The 21,092-nt window shown below is 38.9% G+C and overlaps 1 protein-coding gene across 6 annotated transcripts in view; it reads left to right on the top strand.

Moving 5' to 3' along the window:
• pot1 (protection of telomeres 1 homolog) overlaps positions 1-21,092 on the top strand; it is a 60,491-nt gene that overhangs the window by 26,262 nt on the left and 13,137 nt on the right. For all 6 annotated transcript variants that reach the window (XR_013910543.1, XM_026174769.2, XM_026174768.2 and 3 more), the window contains exons 8-10: positions 1,265-1,395; positions 1,582-1,878; positions 2,718-2,873. Coding sequence is in view for 5 of the 6 variants with exons in the window: in XM_026174769.2 (XP_026030554.2) it covers positions 1,265-1,395; positions 1,582-1,878; positions 2,718-2,873 (584 nt within the window). In the remaining variant the exon portion in view is untranslated. The remainder of the gene's footprint in view (positions 1-1,264; positions 1,396-1,581; positions 1,879-2,717; positions 2,874-21,092) is intronic.

Raw genomic sequence — 21,092 nt, 5'->3', positions numbered from 1 at the left:
AGTTATAGACTAAATATAACACTGATGGAGGACATTTTTCTGCAAAATAATTATTTTTACTTTTGATACTATATGCAAAACTTTCAAATAATACAATTTTATGTGCACTAAAGTGTTTTCATAGTTCTTTATTACTTCCATTTCTAAAGAAAGTCTCTTATGTAGCATGTATAGAGGCTTGCTTATTTACAGGTGAGTGAAATCAATACTCGTGGTTTGAGTATTGGCATGATTTATGAACACAAAGCACAAAGGAATTCACAAAAAGATTGAGTGAATAAATGAACCACAAAAAATCAAATTAAGTTATTTTTTATTGCTATTCTTGGCAGTGATTATTCCCATGCTGACACTGTTGCAAGACAGCCAAGAGGCCATCGAATATAGTTAAAAATGACAACAAAGGTTTTCACGTGCAACAAAATTAACATAAAAATAAACATTTTATTTTTAACCAATTGGATGGAAAGCAGGGGCTGAAGCCTCCTCTCCAAAAGAGAGTTGGGGAATGGCTGCAATCACAGCATTGTAAGATGGTGAAAAATGTACCCTTAGACCCCCTCCTCGATTCAGAGATGGTCTTTCCCTTTACTTTACCCTCTGTGAATGGTACTCATGACCATTGATCAATGGTTCTTGATCAGTGATCATTAGAATTTGCGTATTAATGATCAGGGAACTGACCTCCCAGCCCATTGTTCATCAGTGGGCTGGTTTCAGTCATTGTTAAAATGTACTGTTTATAAGATTGGGGAAACCTGCAGTCAGCTGACACTGAAAAAGTCACTTGGATGAGTGACGAAACATTTCTCCTACTGAAAACACTACGTCCAGATGAACAGAATCAACCTTTTCGGGCTTCTGTTTAATAGTTTCCCTTCCTACTCACAGTCATTCAGCCAGTCTGATTTCCCAGTTATTTGGGACAATCTGTTGGGGACAGTAGCTAAACTGTAGCTAAACTGCTTTCGCTTGCACCTACTACAGGTACCTGGCTAGCTACAGGATTTTCACAGGTGTCGAGCTGTGTCTTCAGTTCACTGAGCTTGGCCTCCAAAGCTAAAGCCAGGTTGCATTAGAAGTATCATTACCAAAAAAGCCCAAGGAATAGCTTAACATTTGACACACTGAGGAGGAAGGTTCAGGAGGGACAGGTGAAGAAGACAAGTGTTGGTGCTTACTGTCCTAGTCTCTGAAACAGTTGAATTGTTTTTATGGTAGACTAGACACTTTTTTCTGATATCATAAAGTTCTCTTTTCACAGATTTCTGCTCTAGCCTGAAGATTACTGACCACTCTAATGAAAAGATTGGCTGCACCATCTTCTGTGAGAAACTGGAGGACCATCCCAAAATCTTTCGGAATGGAGACATTGTTCGCATGCACAGAGTTAAGGTGCAAGACTGCAGAGTGCATTTTGTGTGTTTAGTATCTATATTTTGCCCTACTGATTTGTAAATTTTCAGGTGAGAATTAAATATTGCAAAATCACCTCTATTAATAAATAGTAATATTAATGTATTGATGAATAATCTTTATTCATGTGAAATGTAATAAATAATTCTACATCTGTCTACACAGGCTCAAGTTTTCAACAAGTCCATCACGCTGGTCAACACCTTTGGTTTTTCTGTGGTGACATTTGATGGGGTGAAAGGTGCACCGGTCGAACCGCGGACATCCAGCCGTTCATTCCACTTTGACCCAGACGACCAGCGGACGGTGGAGGAGCTACGATCCTGGGCTGCCAGTCAGGCTCTCTTCGCCTCAGTTACCAGCACAGTCCCACTGTCTGCTGTTCAGCCCAAAGCTTACTTTGACCTGACCTGCCAGCTGCTGGCCAAGGCCCCTGTTGATACCACCTGCACCTTGTTGAGGGTAAGAAACCTGAAGAAAAGCACTTTTCAATTCCATGTGAATGTTTTTGAAAGAATTTGTTAACCTTTGTTTTCCACGTGAATTAACATCTGTAATCTTGTGGCTTCAACTGGGAAGAGATCTCATGTGTTTTGTTTTGCTACTGATGTGTTTTACTTTACACCTCAGGTTTGAGAACAGAAGCTACGCTGTAAGTGGTGACTGGTTTCCTGCCAGTGATGGGGGAGATAAATTTGAATAGGATTTGGCAGTAAACGCCAGGCTCTTGCCAATCAGTTCTCACCCACTTCTAGAGTCTTTTGTTATGCAACAACACATACAATCAGGAAAATATGTTTTTCAAATTATAGCAGGCTATTTGATAAAGAAAAGAAAACCTCATCAAAAAGAAGATCAAAACTGTCAGTGGAATGTGGTGATTCACTCAGACACCAAAAGTGACAATTGGTGGAAGAATACTTGCATCCTTGTAGTCTTGGGATCATGTGTTGGTGCCACCTGACCAGAACCTTCAAATCCAGAACCTTAATGTTGTAAGAGGCCAGTGACAACTCACCATGCATAATCTTTCTCTGTTCCATTTAGTAATGCCTGTTTTCAAATAGCTGTTCAGGCTTTGTGATTCTTTCATGATTCTATTCCAATACAGCGTGATATTGCTTCTGCTTTTTAGGCACCATGTTTGTATTCAGGCATAGAGCTTTTTGAGACTGTACGGGCTGCAAAATGCTGCAAAATTAGAGTGACAGATGAGCATCACCTGCATGTTTCTGTGCTTTTATCAGGTCAAAAATGTGTGTCGTGCTCATTACCTATATCATGTTTTTTTATTTTCCCAGGTGTGGGATGGGACCAGGTGTCCTCACACTCTGCTGAAGGTAATTGTTGAGCCACATGTCACAGAGGGACAGTTGTCCTTCTCCAAGGAGAGGGAGAACCTCATTGCCGATGTCCTCGTCTATGACAACCATGTGGAAGTGGCTAGAAAACTGAAGGTCAGAGATTATAGATAATCTTAGAGCTAAATCTTGTGATTACCCTCAGAAATCACATTCATCTTCATCTTTACCTTTACTAATTTACTCTTTGCGTATATGGTACGGAAGCCTGTGTGAATAAAAACAAACAAACATATTTTGCAAAGTACACTTGGGTACTGTTATAACTGCAGGTAGCTGATTATTAAATATTTCATTGGCATTACGCTTTCTTTGGTGTCACACGAGGCAATCATTTGACTGCCCCATAAACAGCCCTTATTCTTCTCAAAGAAGCAATTAAAGTAATTGAAAGTAGAAAAAACTGAACGTGTAAATTTATACAATGAAGCCAGAAGGAGGAGCTGCTGAGAGAAACCAAGGGACACAGGTGGTATTAGATGTGTCAGAAGGCCACAATGGCTGCAGGACTACTTACTTCATACAAACTGGGACAGTAGCTTCTCAAAACAAAGCTGACAATGGTTGGTACATGTAATAATGTTAATAAAGACACAGTCTCAATTCATTTTTCCTATCATAAGCCAGATAAGCGTAATATTTCCTCTGAATACGGGACGATTCCGTCTTTTTACGGGACGATTGGCAACTCTACTAACTAATCTTATGAATAAAATAAAATTCACTATCAGTAACATCAAAGCACCCACCCAGCAGTATATAAACTCTGTCATGCTAGCTAGTACGCAGTACGAGTTATTGTAACAGACTGTAAAAAGTCAGCACAACGAAAATAAACTCCACCTAAACTTGGTTCATATCTGACACAGATAGACTGCAGGTCATAACTTCTTACCTGAAGTTCAGTTCACCTGACACTCGGACTGGCGGCCGCCTCGGGTCTCTCCTCCTCCTGCCTCCCCTTTCTCTCATCCACCTGCTGGCCTCCACCACTTGTTGTTACTGAATCTGTGGAAGCTGCCATAGCTACCACCAAACAACTGAGTTATTTTTACACCCCGGCCAACATCTGGCCAATCCACCACCTTTCATTGTTTATACCGTTACAAAAAGAAAAAAAATCATCGACCCACCGAGCAAATGCCCGGTATGCTCGATGGCCAGTCCAGCTATGGCCGTGCCATCAGTTAAGACTTCGAGTGCCAGCTGTAGCACGCGTGCCTAGGGTTGCCGACCCCTGCTCTATAGCAACCAGGCTCACACCTGCCTGCTTAATGAGCTCTGTCTGTCACTGCCAAGATTAATATTAAATCTTGGCAGAGTCTTCTGTTTCAACTGTTGCTGTGTCCACAGTGTTTGCTCTACATCCATCATTTTACCCTCAAAACGTAGCCACTGTTGTTCTCTTTCCAACAGTGTGTCTTTTAAAGTTCAGCGATATAAAATTTTTAAACTGTATTGCTCAAAGTACAGGGATAACCTTCTAACTGACCCATAGAAAAACATTGTATTTTTTTTTAAAGTGAATTTGCTCTTTTCTTTTTTTTAATTATTCTTTTTTATATTAACCATCACATCTCTATATCTATACATACATATTTATATACCTAAATGAGTATATACAAAGGAGGAAAGAAAAAAAGAAGAAAAAAAAGGGGAAAGAGAGAAGAAAAAACAAACAAACAAACAACAAAACAAAACAACCCCCCCCCCCCCCCCCCCCCCCCCCCCAAAAGAACAATACACCTGCCCAGACCAATATATATATAAACTTGGAGCAGATATGGGAGGAGGCCTTCCCTCCCAGTTTACTTATTGAAGTAATCTATAAAAGGTTGCCAAATTAGGTAAAAGTGTTTAACATTATCTCTCAGTGAAAACTTAATTTTCTCCAGCTGTAAATGATACATTGTGTCTACACAATGCATCATTTCAAGCAGAGTGAGTTGGGGAGGGGTTATTTTTCCAATTTAGAAGTATAAGGCGTCTTGCAAGCAGTGCTATAAAACTCAAAACATGAATTTGTTTGTTATTTAAGTATTTAACTGTAGCTGCACCAACAAGTGCCATTACTGGGTCTGGGAGGAGACGTATGTGACAATGAGGCAGAATTCTGGTCACATCGATCACATCTTGAGTTCACCCCTGGAAACATCCTTGAAACCTTCAGTTTAGACAAATGGAGCCTATGCAGGACCTTAAATTGTAGTAGTCCGTGCCTGCAGCAGACAGAAGTGGAGTGAATGAGTTCTTGTGCTTTAGTTCATTGATCTTCAGTGATGTTAGTATCCAGTTCCTCACTCCAAGCGTTTCTCAAGTGGTCCAATGTAGTTGTACTATTTGCAAAAGTTGGTTGTAGATCCTGGAAATAGCTCCTTTCTTTAGCGGGTTCATCAGGAACAGATCATCTGAAACTAGTTTTTGTGGTTCATTCGGAAAGGATGGAAACGTTTCTTTAATAAAATGACGTATTTGTAAATACTTGAAAAAGTCTGTTTTCTATGGAAAATTTTTGCTGAAGTCGTTGAAACGAAGGAAAAAGATTATCAATAAACAGATCCTTGATTGTGTGTATCCCTTTGGAAGTCCATAGCTGGAATGTGGATCCTGAGAACAATGTGTATGCTTGATTATGAGTTAATGGTGTAAAGATTGAACATTGACGCCAATGAAAATGCCTTCTAATCTGAGACCAAATTTTTAGTGAGTTGGATACTACCGAATTTTTACATTTATACTTACCCGGATCTGAATTTGAAAAAACCAAAGATTTAAGAGTATTAGGGAAAAAAGTCATACTTTCCATCCGTTCCCAATCAGGTCTATGTTCCCCACCCCAGAATGACATACAACGTATGTTACAGGCCCAATAATAGAGCTGAAAGCAAGGCAACCCCATTCCTCCTGTAATCTTGGGTCTTTGGTCTTTATTCTGGGTGTCTTTTTGTTCCAGATAAACTGAGAAATTAACTGGTCTATTTTCTTGAAAGAAGTTTTTGTGATCAATATTGGGATACATTGAAACAAAAATAAGAATTTGGGTAAAGTGCTCATCCTAATGATATTTATTCGGCCAGCAAGCGAGATGGGCAGTTTAGACAGTCTTTCCAAGTTCTTTTCAGTTTGATGGTATAAATTAATAAAATTATGTTTGAAAAGGCCAGAGAATTCACGGGTTACATTTATTCCAAGGTATTTGAGATGGTAAAAGGAAACGAAGTCAATGTAGTGCTATCTAACTTTTCTAAAGAACTAATAGGAAACAATATGCTTTTTCTTAGGTTGATTTTGTATCCAGAAATTTTCCCAACTTCAGTTAAAACTCATAATTTTTGGCAATGGTTTAATAGGGTCAGTGATATATAGCAACAAATCATCTGCATAGAGAGACACCTTATGTTCTACACCAAATCTCCTTATTCCTTTATAATTCTTTGTAGAGCGTAATTGCATGGCGAGAGGTTCTATGACAAGTACAAATAGCAATGGGGTCAGAGGACACCCTTGTCTTGTAGAGCGGTGGAGGAGGAAAGGACTAGAAATTATCGTATTTGTGTTAACTGAGGCCTGAGGTTTTGTGTAAAGCAGCTTAACAAAGGAAATATGATTTGGGCCTATGCCAAACTTTGACAGGGTCGGGAAGAGGAAATCCCACTCGACACTGTCAAAGGCCTTCTTCGCATCTAGTGAGAGTAGTATTTCAGATTGATCATAAATATTATATGTATATAAGATAAGATAAGATAAGATAGAACTTTATTAATCCCTCGGGTGGGTTCCTCTGGGAAATTCGATTTCCAAAAAAGCACAGCAACGACCGAAGTTACAGAGTTATACACACACACATATATATAAATACAGAGACAATATAAATAAAATATACGAAGGGGATAAATAGAATAAATAGGAATAAAAATAAAAATACAAGTGAATTGCACATTTCAAGTATTGAGTCTATTGCACTGTTGACTATTTACAAAAGTATTGCACAAGGTATTGTACAGTGAGGTGAAGAGGCACTACAGCTTAGTTGTTCCCTCCTTTGTCCTCCTGTTTCCCCTCCCTCTCCCCTCCAGAGAGGAGTTAAACAGTCTGATGGCGTGTGGGACAAAGGAGTTTTTAAGTCTGTTAGTTCTTGTCTTGGGGAGAAGCAACCTGTCACTGAACAGACTCTTCTGGTTGTTAATGGCCGTGTGCAGAGGATGCCCAGCATTGTCCATAATGTCCAGCAGTTTCTTTAATGTCCTTTTCTCTGCCACTGTCACCAGAGTGTCCAGCTTCATGCCGACCACAGAGCTAGCCCTCCTGATCAGTTTCTCCAGCCTGGATGAGTCCTTCTTTGCTGTGCTGCTCCCCCAGCACACCACAGCATAGAAAAGTACTCCAGCAACCACCGACTGGTAAAACATCCTCAGGAGCTTATAACATTTAATAGCCTTCTAATATTAAAAAATAACTGTCTATTTTTTACAAATCCCGTTTGATCCTCCGACACAACTGTTGGGAGAACTATCTCTAATCGCATAGCCTGAATTTTTGCCAATATTTTATTATCTACGTTCAATAGACTTATTAGTCGGTACGAACCTGGCTCCAAAGGATCTTTACCAGGCTTGTGGATTAAAGTGATAGTGGTATCATACATGGTTGAGGGTAAGCATCCTTTAGATAAAGCTTCGTTATATACCTAAAAAAAAACAACATTGTATTTTTAGTGAGAAGTTTATCTCAACATCAGGAATGACCCCACTTTTTAAATCGCTTCTGTGACCACATTTTTGACAGCAGGAACATAAAGAATACACTGTTGTGTAGAACAAGTCCTCGGGATCCTCGTGGTTTGAAACTGATTTTGACAGGAGTTAGAGTCTTGGATTAAGAAGCAGTTTTTCAACAGGTGCACCGAGGTAGATTTGACAGGGTTTTGCCACAGAATAATAGTATGTCAGTAGTTAGTGCAGGCCTACTGGATAGAGCATTTTGCTTGGCCTGCTAAATTCAAGCTTATTGTTCATTGGTGGATTTCTCTTCTGCACACAGGTGGTTCAGATCTAGGCAGTTGGAATCAGATGATGACTCTTGTGACTGGATGATTAAACTTACAGCATTTAGCTGTCTAGAGTGAATTCTCCCACATTTCAGTCATTCAGTGATTTAAAGAATATGAACTTTTAATATTCATTAAGATGTTTTTGATTCTAAATTTTCTTTTGTCATTACTCAGCTTTCTCAAATGTACATTTTAAACCTGTTCAGCTACTTTCCAACTTCTTCTGTGTAAATGTCAGCTTTCATCAGTTCTACACTTTTCTATTTAGGTGAAAAGCAATGTGAAAGCTATCAGCATTCACATTGCAGTTTCTTCCGAATATACATTTTCTAGTTAAACATATGTTTTCTCTACTGTTGGAAAATGAGATAAAGAAAATATATGTTAATGGTTTACGAAGTAAAATTTTATTTTAGACTAAAACACCAAACAATGCCCTGAGTCACTTCAACCCAAGGGATACCAGCATGTACTAAAAATGAAGACCATACAAGGGTTAAACAGACCGTCCAAGTCTGAAAACCCTCCAATGTGAATTAAAACAATCCTGATAAGAAGAGTGAGGCAATTAGGGTAATTAATTGATGAATTTACTCAGGTCATCTTTGTCTAATATTAAAATTAGTTTGATGATCTGAAACATATAAGTGCAACAACATTGCAAAAACTAAGAAATCAGGAAGGATGCAAATACTTTTTCATGGTAATGTATAAGTCTGTGAAAGACGGTGACAATAGTGGGCGAGCATATCCATCATTATTCAGAGCACCAAGATATAAATCGTATTGTGTCAGTTAAGTATGGAACAAGACCACACAGTTTTGTAGTTGGAGGTTGTCAGGTACATCCTGCTTTTTACAGACTGGTTCATTATAAAACTCTGAATACATTGAATGAGTTTGCTGTTTATTCACTTCTAACTGACACCAGTTTATGAAGCATTTCTCATGCTTTCGATTCAAGTGTTGCATCAAACAGATGAACTTAATTAACAACCAAGCTTTTGAATACAAGTCAGCTTTCTTTTTTTGCTTGTTAACCTGAAAGACCTGACCAGATGATCAGATCTGCCATACCAATGAACTATACCTACATTTTTTAAATTAGGATATTTTAGGTTGTTGCAGATCATTCTCCAGGCATTCCTTTATTTCATTTTATTTTTACAATTTTCCTTTCCTTTCCTGCAGCCACTAATTTCATTTACTGCTATAAAAATTAACTTGATAGTTCCTGCAGAGAGCATAATGGATGCGTAATCTGTTTTCTTGTTCATAGGTTTTGTTGTGTTGCATTACATAAGGGTCTTTGTGTTGTGAGTTGAGGAGTAGCAGATGGATGCCACTCATATTCATTAGGAGAAATGTAGCCTTTTGAGAAATATAGCACTTTGAGAGTCGTGAATTTTTACCAGCCAAATAACACTACAATTTGTATTTTACTTGCACTATGTATTGTTGGTTTAGTGCAGTGGTTCTCAAAGTGTGTGGCGTGCCCCACTGGTGGGGTGCAGAGTTCTGACAGGTGGGGCACAAGTTACCTGGCAAAAAAGTCATGCAGAACTAATGTTTAACGTCAGAATCACTTTTACTGCCACAAAGACGTTTGTGGCAGTTACGTTAATATTATGCACATCCGCTGCAGTAATGCAGTAATGGATTTTAATTACTCCCAGGAGAAAGTCATTTGTTTTCCTACGGGTTACATTATTTTAACATTTCTCTGTAAAATGACGTGAAACGCGTCATCTCATAATTACCAATTTAATTAATACAAACTCATAGGCTACAGTTTCACACACCAGCACAAACACTTATTCTAATGAGGACACACATGAACTTTCTCTTAGTTTTTAGTTGTGAACAAAAAGCTGACAACACAAAGCAAAGATATAACCAGTATAAAGAGATTTTAAAGAAACCGTCACAGTGATTCTACTTGAACATGAACAGGTAGAAATGGAGACTATAGCCTGATTGCTTATCACTACTTCTGTTACTTGTTAAAGTTAATGGTCTGGCTGCTGGGCTGGCGTCAATATTCACTCAACTTTAACATCACTCTGGGTTCTTGGCTAGCTTGGCGTTAGCATGCTGTCTGTGCAGAGGCTTGCAATGAGCCGATGCGTTAGCAGCATAATGCAGTTTGCATTTCACCATTGTACTTTTGTCCTTTTATGCAGTAAAAATAAAAGTAATGTCCATATCCACTATGCAGACTGGGCCACTATTTTTCTGCTCCCGCACATGAAATGAAATCAGCTGATTCTAGCACAAGTGCAAGTGGAACCGATAAGCAGGATCAATAGGCAGGCAAACTAACAGTTCAGAGAAATTGAACTACAGGATGATGCTATTCCTATGGAGCATTAATGGCAAGCAACAAGAAACAGGGTTTTTTTTTTTATCATTATTGCATATGGAACAGAAAAATCCTTTCTTTTTTTTTTTTTTCAAGGGAGTTGGTTTTGGGGTCTGCTTCAAATGGCAGTTCTCCTGGACTGCATTTTCAAGCCACATTGTTAGTGTTTTGGCCCATGTTATTTTTCTGACCCCCAAGGGACTGTACCTGGTTGAAGCTGAGTTGAGAAGTCATTAACCAAGTTTGGTAAAAATGGATAACAAAGACAAACATCAGCAACATGATGGGGAGATACACTTCAATTACTCCTATAACTGGAGGTGGGGCCTAGCAGACAACTACTAGCTACAGCTAACCAATGTTAGCACATGTCATAGAGACTGCACTGCTAACTGAAAGCTTTACCGAATGGATAAGTTATGAAAAAACACACTCATCCACCATACATCCATTAGGGGAAAATTAGGGAATAATATAGCTATATAGACGCTTCTTTCGTTGGCTGGTCCTTTTTAGAGGTACAAACTAGTATCTCGAACCAACAACCTTCTGACTAGGAAATGACCTGTTCCATCTCCTGAAAGACACCCCGTGTTTTTATTTAGACATTTCATCTAGATCCTTCATGGTGGTTTCTTAATGAGGGCTGAAAGCCATGATTTGAGATCTCGATTTCTCCACGAGAAATACTTAATGAAACTGGGATTTGTGTTTTCTGTGTGTATCTGCATTCACCTTCTTGGAATATCAGTATTTTTTTTATTTTTCATGCATGTTGTTTTGGAAGCAGGTTGCTCATATTCATTATGAGAAATATATTTCTATTTGAACAAAAGCTTACAGACATGCATAATAATAGAATTTTAAATCTTCATTTCTTCATTAGTCCATCTAAAAGCAATACTGCAGTAATTTTCATTTTTTATTTTTTTTATATTTTGTAACTCAGTATAATGTTTATGAGCAGACAATGGGAGCTGTTTCTTTCTGTGGAGAACTCAGTGAATTGCCACTTTTAATGTGACTGGAAATGATTGAAATTGCTCTGATGTTCTTTAATATTTAATTTACCCAATTTACCAACGGTTTGCCCCAGTGAAGCCAATTTCCTTTCAGTAAATTTCTCTCTAAGAAATGATTGTCTGTCAGTTGTTATAATCAGTAAAATTTTAAGTCTGTCAGGCTGAGTTAATCAAGGCTATTCTACTATTACACATACCAGCACATGTAAATGTTTTAAAACACCTAATCAAAGCAGTTAAAGAAATATTGAAATTATGTTGAATGAGATCATCTCCACACCAGTCTTGTTGATTGCAATATCCATTGCTTGTTATAAATGTTGTGGAGTGGAACAATTACCGTATTTCCCGGACTACAAAGCGCACCTGAATATTAGCCGCACAAGCTAAAATCAGGGGAAAATCCTGTTTTGTAAATACATTAGCCGCACCTGACCAAAAGCCGCAGGTGTTTCAATGTTGACTTATCATATGTAAGAGAATGTGCACAAAGGGAATTGTCAGGAAAGAGATGGCTGTTTGGAGACATCACTTTTATTAATATTTTGAAAAACAAGTTATGGGTACATATTTGCATAACTTTTTAGGTATATGTACAAGTAGCGGTAATTACAAGTACGAAACATGTACTGTGCTTCATAAATGAGTAACAAATGTAGTACATAACAATAACCTACAGCACACCAGAAAAATAGATCCGGACTACCTTTTAGGCTCAGGTGCAGTGACACGGCTTTAACAAGAAGAAAAGTCAGTCATTCACCACCATCTTCCTGCGCACTAAAACCACCAAAGTCCTCTTCTCCAGTGTCGGATACGAACAGGCTCAGGCTCAGGCTACGTCATCCACTCTCCGCTTCTCTCCTTTGTTGTCACTTTAAAAACCAAACAAATCCTCGTTGTCAGTGTCAGAGTCGAACACCCTCAGAAGGGCCGTGGCGGTGTCCTCCTCTCCATCATGCAGCAGTCCAGCCCTTCGAAATCCGTTGGTGATCATGAATGTTTTGACACTTTTCCACGCTGTCAGATTCCACCGGTGGAGTTGAGCATAACTTGCTTTTCGCAAGTTTATCGCCGCTCGTCATCCACGCCTCCCGCTGAATGCGTAGCGCTACTTTGAAGTTTGTCTTTCACGCTACTTGTGTGGCACTATGTTGCCTGGCGGATGGACACGTGACCAACATACCACTCTTGAACCCCGATACTGTGTGTCTGATCACACGCCCTTCCACCAGGCAACGTAGTGCCGTACAACAGCGGAACAAACAAAACAAATCGTCTTACGATATGACAAAAATCATGGACAATCCATAGAAAAGCCGCACCTGACTAAAAGCCGCAGGGTTCAAAGCTTGTGCAAAAAGTAGCGGCTTATAGCCCGACAATTACGGTAATTTAAAATTAATAGTATGCATTTATTTATTTATTTGTTTGTTTGTTTTTATGATGTGATAACTGTGGAAACACAAACACTGCAAAATCCTTTCACTGACAGCATTGACATTTGGTAATTAAAGAGTGAAAACCTTTTTTTTTTTTTCCTTTTAGGTCATTAAAATGAAGTAAAAGATACCCATTTCAATACGAATTTAGCAGAAAATAAATTTTTACTGAAATATTTATCCCTACATCTTTGTTTCTGTGAATCAGTGTTGTTTACTGCTGTAACACTAAGCTGGTCAAAAATGTGGGAGGTCATAAGCTCATTTAGCATATTACATTTAATTATGTCAATTTCCTGTATCTGTCATAGATCAAAACATTACCCAGAATTCAAATGTCGAACGTCATATTTACATGCAAGTTGGGTCATGGTCTAAATTGTGGACCTAGTTTGGACATCGTATCGATGTCCAGAATTGGTTATGGATTGTTTGATTGATTATTTGATATGGCGATTCTAATTAGTGCAAATGTAGGTTATTCAAGGACAAATATAAATTATTGGAAATCCACATTCCTAAACCCCTCACTAAGAACATACATTAAATAAAAAAAACTTAAGCTGATTCCTATGTTATGCAATAAGTGAGCCCACGCTTGATCCAGGACTTGAGTTTTGTCTGCTTTCTTCATTTCATTGAATTAAAGCCAAACTTCAGAATAGTGTGCATCCAACTGTGTTTACTTTTGAAACCCAGAGTCTATCAAAGACTTGATGTGTCCGTAAAATTTCATTTGTTTTTAAACATGTTTAAACCCTCAAAAAGGTTCATTTGACAAAGTAATGATAAATAGAGCAGATAAAATAAAATGAACTGTTTCTTTACTCTGTGGTTTTATATCATTGCCAGCTTGATATAATGATTGAACTCATAGTAGCTTAAACTATGTAGAAATCGAGGGAAACTGGGATGCAGCCATTTGATTTCTTTAATGGTCAATTCTTGAAACGCTGTGAGGGGAAAAAAACTTTGCTTGCTTGAAGAAATAACTATGACAATGTGAACAAAACAATCAGTGTGTGCTCAACTCCTGCAGCTTCAACTCATTATATAATTTTTAGCGCTCATGCTTGACGAACTAAACATTTCCATGTCATTGAATCTTTTTGGGAATTGCGAGGTAGGGGGAGGGGTGTGTGTACTGATGCAGACACCCTTCACTCCACTCCACTTCAATGTTTCCTGTTTAGAGATGACACCATTGCGAAAATTATGCATTTATGTCGGCTTGGGGAGCGATTAGTTCTTTTCAGCACTGTAGCTAGGCCAACAAAGAGTCCGAGCTCACTTCAGCCAAGCGTTGCTTTAACTTTAATCAGTAATGACTTCATGAATTTCTTCACAAATAAAATTTTAACCATTAGAGAAAAAGTGACTCATAACCCTTTTCTAGACATGTCATACAGCTGCTTTCAGTACTATTGAAACTAGCTAATTACTATTATTTTCACCCTTTTAATCTAAGATTTTTCTAAGGTATAACAATAATCTTAAGGGGATTTCACAAACCAATAGGTGATATGGAGCCTGTTTCATCTTGTAAATTTAATATGGGTAAGATTGGCATTTTAAAGAAGCCAGATGCATTAAAGACAATTAAATAATAATAGGATTTATAGGATTTATTTTTCCACCGTGGTAGTTTACTGGACAAGTGACAACATAACTTACTACTATATAAACTAGCTGATTTTGAAGGAGCTCTTTGAATTTAAAAAAAATAATCACTAGATGATTCAGAAACAAAAAAAATGCTTCTATTTCTTGTGGTCTTGTTTTAACTTAGGTCTCAGAGTACATTTGATGTATTTGAATTGTGGTGTACTTCCTTTGGTCACAGCCCCCGTCTCCCATTGAGTTGACGTTCCAGCACAAAGAGCTCCACTGTCGAGTCATGCTGTATCTCTCTGGCTTTTAAAATCCATTTCCTGCAGCTCCATAAATAAGCCATTTTAAAATGAACAGTTTCTTCTTCTCAGTGAAGGCAAAAGTTGCTTTTTTTGGCTGCTTTCACAGGCTTCTGATGCTCCATAAAGCCCAAAGCAATCTTTTGAACTTTACATAGTCTTTTATGGAGCGACCAAGCAGCATTAATACCATAAGACGGCGGCAGTGGCGTCTTGGCTGTCGGGTGGTGAGCAGACAGTGGAGTGTTTAGTTTTCGTACAGACTCAAAGAGGATGCCAGAGGCTTCTCCACTCTGTTTCTTTGGCCTCTTTTAAAGGAAAATGATTTGTTTGCAGGGGAAGCAGCAGGGTACTATTTTTCTGTCAGAGGCCGATCACTCTCTGAGCTCTGGACCAGTGCATTGAGTTCTATATCCCATGAAAGCCCCATTTGGCCCCACATACATAAATGTTACCCCTTCTTTGCAGAATTGTTTTAATTCAATCACATTGGAGATGTTTTGAGTATGAATGGCCTGTTTAAGGTCAGGCCAAAGCATCTTAATCAGATTTAAGTCTTGATTTTAACTAGGCCACTCCAGAACCTTAATTTTCTTTAGCTTCTTTTTTTTTTTTTTAATTTCAGTTTGCTGTCTTTCTGAATATCCCAAGTGCATTTTAGATTTGATGCACAAACAATGGCTGGAGGTTTTGTTTTTTGCAGCATTTTGTATGGTAAAAAGCAGAAGTTATGTTTCCATCAATTACAGCAAGTCATCCAGGTCTTGAATCAGCAAAGCAGCCACAGACTATCACACTACAACCACCATCATGTTTTACTTTTTGCATGATTTTCTTTTTATGAAATTCTGTGTTAGTTTTATGCCTTGATAAAAGTTTGTCTCATCAGTCAACACAGTATTTTTTTCAAGTCTTGAGGATGATCAAGTTATTTTTTTTGGTAAGTGTGAAATGGATCTTTGTGTTCTGTTTAGTCAGCAATGCTTTTTTGCCTTGAAACTCACCAAAAGTATGGGAAATCTTTTACAGACAGATACATTATTTCTCAGTTTTTTTTCTTTAGATGTGACATTATTTACTACTTTTTGAAGGTTTTTTTTTTTTTTAACACACTTCAGTTAATCAGTTTCTGTACTGGAATATCATTAAAGTGGTGGTAAAAACCAACATGATCTTACACTTTTGTCTTCAGCACAATGCACCAGGTTACAAAATTGAGAGGTGCGCAATCAGCCAAAGCCACATGATTTGACGTAAAACTCAGGACGTTCAGTGACCACAAAGGACTAGGCTACAACAAAAACAATAAGGATGAAGGGAAAAGGTAATGGTCTGGTCAGATGGCAGATCAAAGGTTCAATCGTATGAAACAAAGGCAAATGCTCACATCCAGGAGGTGAGGAGCTTCCTTTCCCGTCCGGTGACCCCTTGTGTATAAAGGAATAGCTAAAAGAAGCTTTTCTTATATCATGTCTACATGCCAAATTATCCTTCTGAGATTAGTTATCCTCCAAAGAATGCAAAAAATGGTTTACTGAAAAATGATAAATGTAAATGAAAGCATGCATTTGTTGACGTGAGAGAATAGCTTCAGCACCTTTTGTACGCACTGCGACCTTAGTCTTCTGACCAGATGAGTTAGGTTCTTGTCTAAACATAGTGCTGTTTTTCTCAGCTGCTCATTATAATCATACCTGGGGTCTCTGGGCTGCTGCACAGGATTTAATGTGTGCATACAAACAACAAGCTCGAGTGGGCCACATCTGAGTCGACACTGCATGACACTGCCGTTATTTGTCCTTCCTTCTGTCCTCTGGTGATTTCCCTCACTCTTCCAGCTTTAGTCACCCTCTCATTTCTCGCTACACCTTTTTCCAAACACTAACTGTGGTAAATTCTTTTAAACTGTCATGTAGCAATAAGAAAACACTGCCATCTTCAGAGTACTTAGAGTTGTTTCTTCTATCTCACGCTGCTAAATATTCAGGTCTTTGGAGACCAAACAAAACTGAGACTCTGCAACCAAAAATACTCTGTATGTGGTCTCACTGGCTGCCTTCTCCCCCAGTGGCAGTTATATGATCTTAATAGTAGTTTTTATTTAAACATAGTGTTTTTCTATGCTCTTAGGAAGTGCTCCTGACCTTGTAGAGTGGTTGAAGTAAATTTAGGTAATAATGGTTACTGCAAAGGTTAGGATATATTTTTTGACATCTTTTAATTAGTAGGTGAAATTAAAATGGCACGTAAGCATTGTACGTGGTCATGTGATAAAAGGAGATTGATATATGGTAAAGGGAGAGTTATCGAAAAAAGGTTTATTTACATCTATCTGACTTCTTTGCTCAAGGCTGCTGGCACATGGTGTGCTGTGGTATTATTTTTGTTTGTTGTGCATGAATGCAGGAGCTTAGAGATTCCCACATGACACAGAGGAAGACAGCAGTGACAGTTGGTAAAGACATCTATTGGTTAAATAAGCTAACTGCACTTGATGAATGCCTGGCAGCACATATGAACCAGCTAATGGATGAAATGCAACTGGAATGACTAACTGAAAGCCAGACAGTTATGATCCCCAGAAGAAACCATCCCATCCAGCCAGTCCTGGCGTCATAGTGGCTGAAATGAACAGGCACATGATTCATTACATGAGGGGCCCAGAAAGGAATTGTTAGACACACCAGATACTGGTAGACAGAGCAGTCAATCGAGACTCTAAGACCATACTGACCAATCTGTGCACTGCCTGGATTGATTGCAAAAAGGCTTATGACTCAATGCCTCACATGTGGATCCTGGAATGCATAGGGCTTTACAAGAAATTAATTGGGGATGTGAAGAACAACACTAGAGGCCAACTTCAAGGTAACTGCACAAGTCACCATCAAGTGGAGGATTTATCAAGGAGCCTGATGCTCACTTTGTTCTGCATAGCCCTGAATTGCTCATTAACAAATATTAGGAAATATTAGCCATGCAGCACTCCAGCCAGGAGTGATCACTAGGATCTACAGCAGGGGTCGGCAACCCTAGGGTTAACTGTTGGCACGACCATAGCTGGACTGGCCATTTGCTCGGAGGGCCGATGATTTTTATTCTTCTTTGTAACGGTATAGGCAATGAAAGGTGGTTGATTGGCCAGATGCTGGCCGGTGTGTAAAAATAACTCAGTTGTTTGGTGGTGGCTATGGCGGAGCTTCCACAGATTCAGTAACAACAAGTGGTGGAGGCCAGCAGGTGGATGAAGGAAAGGGGAGGCAGGAGGAGGAGAGCCCCGATTCAGCCGCCAGTCCGAGTGTCAGGTGAACTGAATTTCAGGTAAGAAGTTATGACCTGCAGTTAGGGCTGCACGATTAATCGTTAGAAAATCGCGATCTCGATTCATACTTATGTGCGATCTCATTTCCAAATGACAATGATTTAAAAAACAAAACAAAAAAAAACCAAAAACGACCACGACGATTGTACCGCATTTTGATCCGGGACGTAATCTGCATGAAAACAAGCGCTCACTCTTCCTGCTCAACAAATGACAAGGGCGGAGCCTTATACCACGTGATACAGAAGCTGTGCCGTGTGATGCTAAAATTAGCAGGGAAAAAACAACGTTGAGCACGTCAGGGATGACGAGAAAGTGACAGGAGAAAATCCGTCCCGGTCAACCACCCAAACATCAATAACGGGAACCTTATACAGCGCTTCCCTATACACGTTGAACTCCCGCAGGCACAAAGAAATTACGGAGGCTATCACTTATCACCTGACCAAAGATATGGCTCCCATCAACACTGTGCAAAACGAGGGATTTAGGAAAATGATCAACACCCTAGACAAACGCTACACAGTGCCGTCCAGCAACTATTTTTCTATTGTTGCACTACCTGCTCTATACACGCAGTGTCGAGCAACGGTGGAGACGGAATTTCAAGCAGTACATTTTGCGGCAACAACAAAATGTGAGACATTTGTTGTTTTTATGTTTATTTATTGTTTTTATGTTCAGTCTCAACTGTTACGAAGTTGATGTGCAGTTAATAAGTGCAATAAATATTTATACTGGAAAAGAAAATCGTGAGAGAATCGTGATCTCAATTCTAAGCCAAAAAATCGTGATTCTCATTTTATGCAAAATCGTGCAGCCCTACCTGCAGTCTGTCTGGGTCAGATATGAACCAAGTTTAGGTGGAGTTTATTTTCGTTGTGCTGACTTTTTACAGTCAGTTACAATAACTCGTACTGCGTACTAGCTAGCATGACAGAGTTTATATACAGCTGGCTGGGTGCTATGATGTTACTGATAGTGAACTTTATTTTATTCATAAGGTTAGTCAGTAGAGTTGCCAACCGTCCCGTAAAAAGACTGAATCGTCCCGCATTCAGAGAAAATATTACGCGTTTCGTGTTGAGCTGAAAAGGAACACAGTTTGTCCCGTACTTCAGCTACAATGAAAAAGACACAAAGCTGGAGTTATTCTAACGTTACGCTGCACAGCTGCCTCTTCTTCTCTCATTCTCTCCCCTCTCTCTCCTGTTGCTACTTCAATCATGAAACTGATCAATGATCAGCTGATCAGCTTTTCTCTCTTGTTTATTAGCAAAGTTTTGCCAGGGGGCCAGGTAGGGCATTAACGGGGAAAGGGGGGCAAAAAGAAATACTTTTCTTTCTTATTCTCATTTAAAATGTCTGGCTGTTATTAAATAATTATCTGAAGCTTACAACCAAAGTTTTTATCTGATGTAAAATGTGTAGAAATCATACATATACCAACAAGACTGTACATCACTGTCACAACAGTGTTTGTTTTCATTTAAAGGCTTTATGGTTTTTCCTATAATACCTGGTGGGCCGATCTCAAGTCAAATTCCCGGGACAATTTTTTTAGTCCCAGTCCAGCCCTGGGCACGACACGCAGTGAATTAATCTGAGAAGGTGCATTAAAAAATAATTGGCCGCGCCAGCAGCGCACATCGCAAATTATTTCGCATAGACACATTAGTTATGCCTCTTCTTAATGACGGTATCTTAACTAACAACCCCAAGTACCAGATTCAACTTGTAATTGGCTAAAAATCACTTAGCCTACTGGTGAGAGGGAAGTTGTTAGCTTTCCACTTTCCGACACTTCAAATGCTTCAGGAGCTTTCCGCTCAGCACAGCATCAGCACCACGGAAATACAGAGATACATCCGTAGACAGAATTCACAAGATGTTTTTGGGACTTTCAGGTGTATGGACCAATGTTTTATTTTCTGATCAAACCAGAAATCTTTAATGAGCAGTTAGATTTGTCTCGCATTAACTGGCTGAGTTAATGCCAGTTAATGCCAGTTAATGCAACATCGACGGAAAAAGTGTGGACTTTATACCAGTTTTTGAATTGTGTTGATAGGCCACGTAAAACCAGAGTTATGATAAAAAGTATTGCAATGTTTGTTTTTTTCTGAATACTATTATTGTTTATATTTACTGCAGAAAGAAACGTTTAAAACGGCATTTTATAAGGAAACTGCTCGAAAGCACTCTCGGCCTGTGAGCAAAAACAAAACCAAAAAAAACCCCACCTTTTCCTATTGGTGGAAATATTTACCATGTCGACCAATCAAAAAGTGATATGGCAACATGGCATTTAGTTGTTTAGGAAGTTTTAGGAGTGTTTTGAGATGTGAGAGATTTGCGACGTTTAACGTGTTTGGAGTCTAAAGTTAGTGTGTTGTCTTGTGTACACTGAAAAAAAGGGATTGGCCAGCTCTTGGATTTACGCAAGCATCTTGTGTGTATTTAACACAATTGCCTCATGCTTTAAAGTTAAGTTTAACTATATAGTGTAGAAACTACATGATATGCAAAGAGGCTAGATTAAATTGTTCATATCATGTTCAAGTGAAGTAAGTCAATAATATATCAATGTTAAATCCTGCGACACTGCACGGGTTTCAGACTCGCGCTCTTTGGATCGGGGTTTCAGGAAGGCATCCATCTCAGTCAAGTCAAGCAGTCACCTCTACTTTTTTTGGTATACTGAAAAAGTAAATTGGGTGGTTGTTACATTAAAAAAGTCTAACTTGTAATTTGAACACAATAATTTCATGTTTCTATGAACGTAATTAAGTCATGAAGGATCTGTACGAAATTCAACAACTTAATTTGTTCTTGTTGAGATGACATGATACAATCTAGTGAGAGTTGCTGAACTCATGAAATTCACAAGATCGCACAAGATTTCAAACTGCAGGAAAATCACTGGCGTTATAAGAGGCAGACAACTACACACACACACACTACGTGCATGCTATTGCTTTTTGTTGTGGATTATAATAATAATGGATTGGATTTATATAGCGCTTTTCAAGGCACCCAAAGCGCTTTACAATACCACTATTCATTCACTCTCACATTCATACACTGGTGGAGGCAGCTACGGTTGTAGCCACAGCTGCCCTGGGGCAGACTGACAGAAGCGAGGCTGCCATATCGCGCCATCGGCCCCTCTGGCCAACACCAGTAGGCGGTAGGGTAAAGTGTCTT

Source organism: Astatotilapia calliptera, chromosome 7 (genome assembly GCF_964374335.1).
Source record: "Astatotilapia calliptera chromosome 7, fAstCal68.1, whole genome shotgun sequence".
Lineage (NCBI taxonomy): Eukaryota > Metazoa > Chordata > Actinopteri > Cichliformes > Cichlidae > Astatotilapia > Astatotilapia calliptera.
Note: the sequence above shows the minus strand (reverse complement) of the source record. Positions and strands in the feature narration are given on the sequence as shown.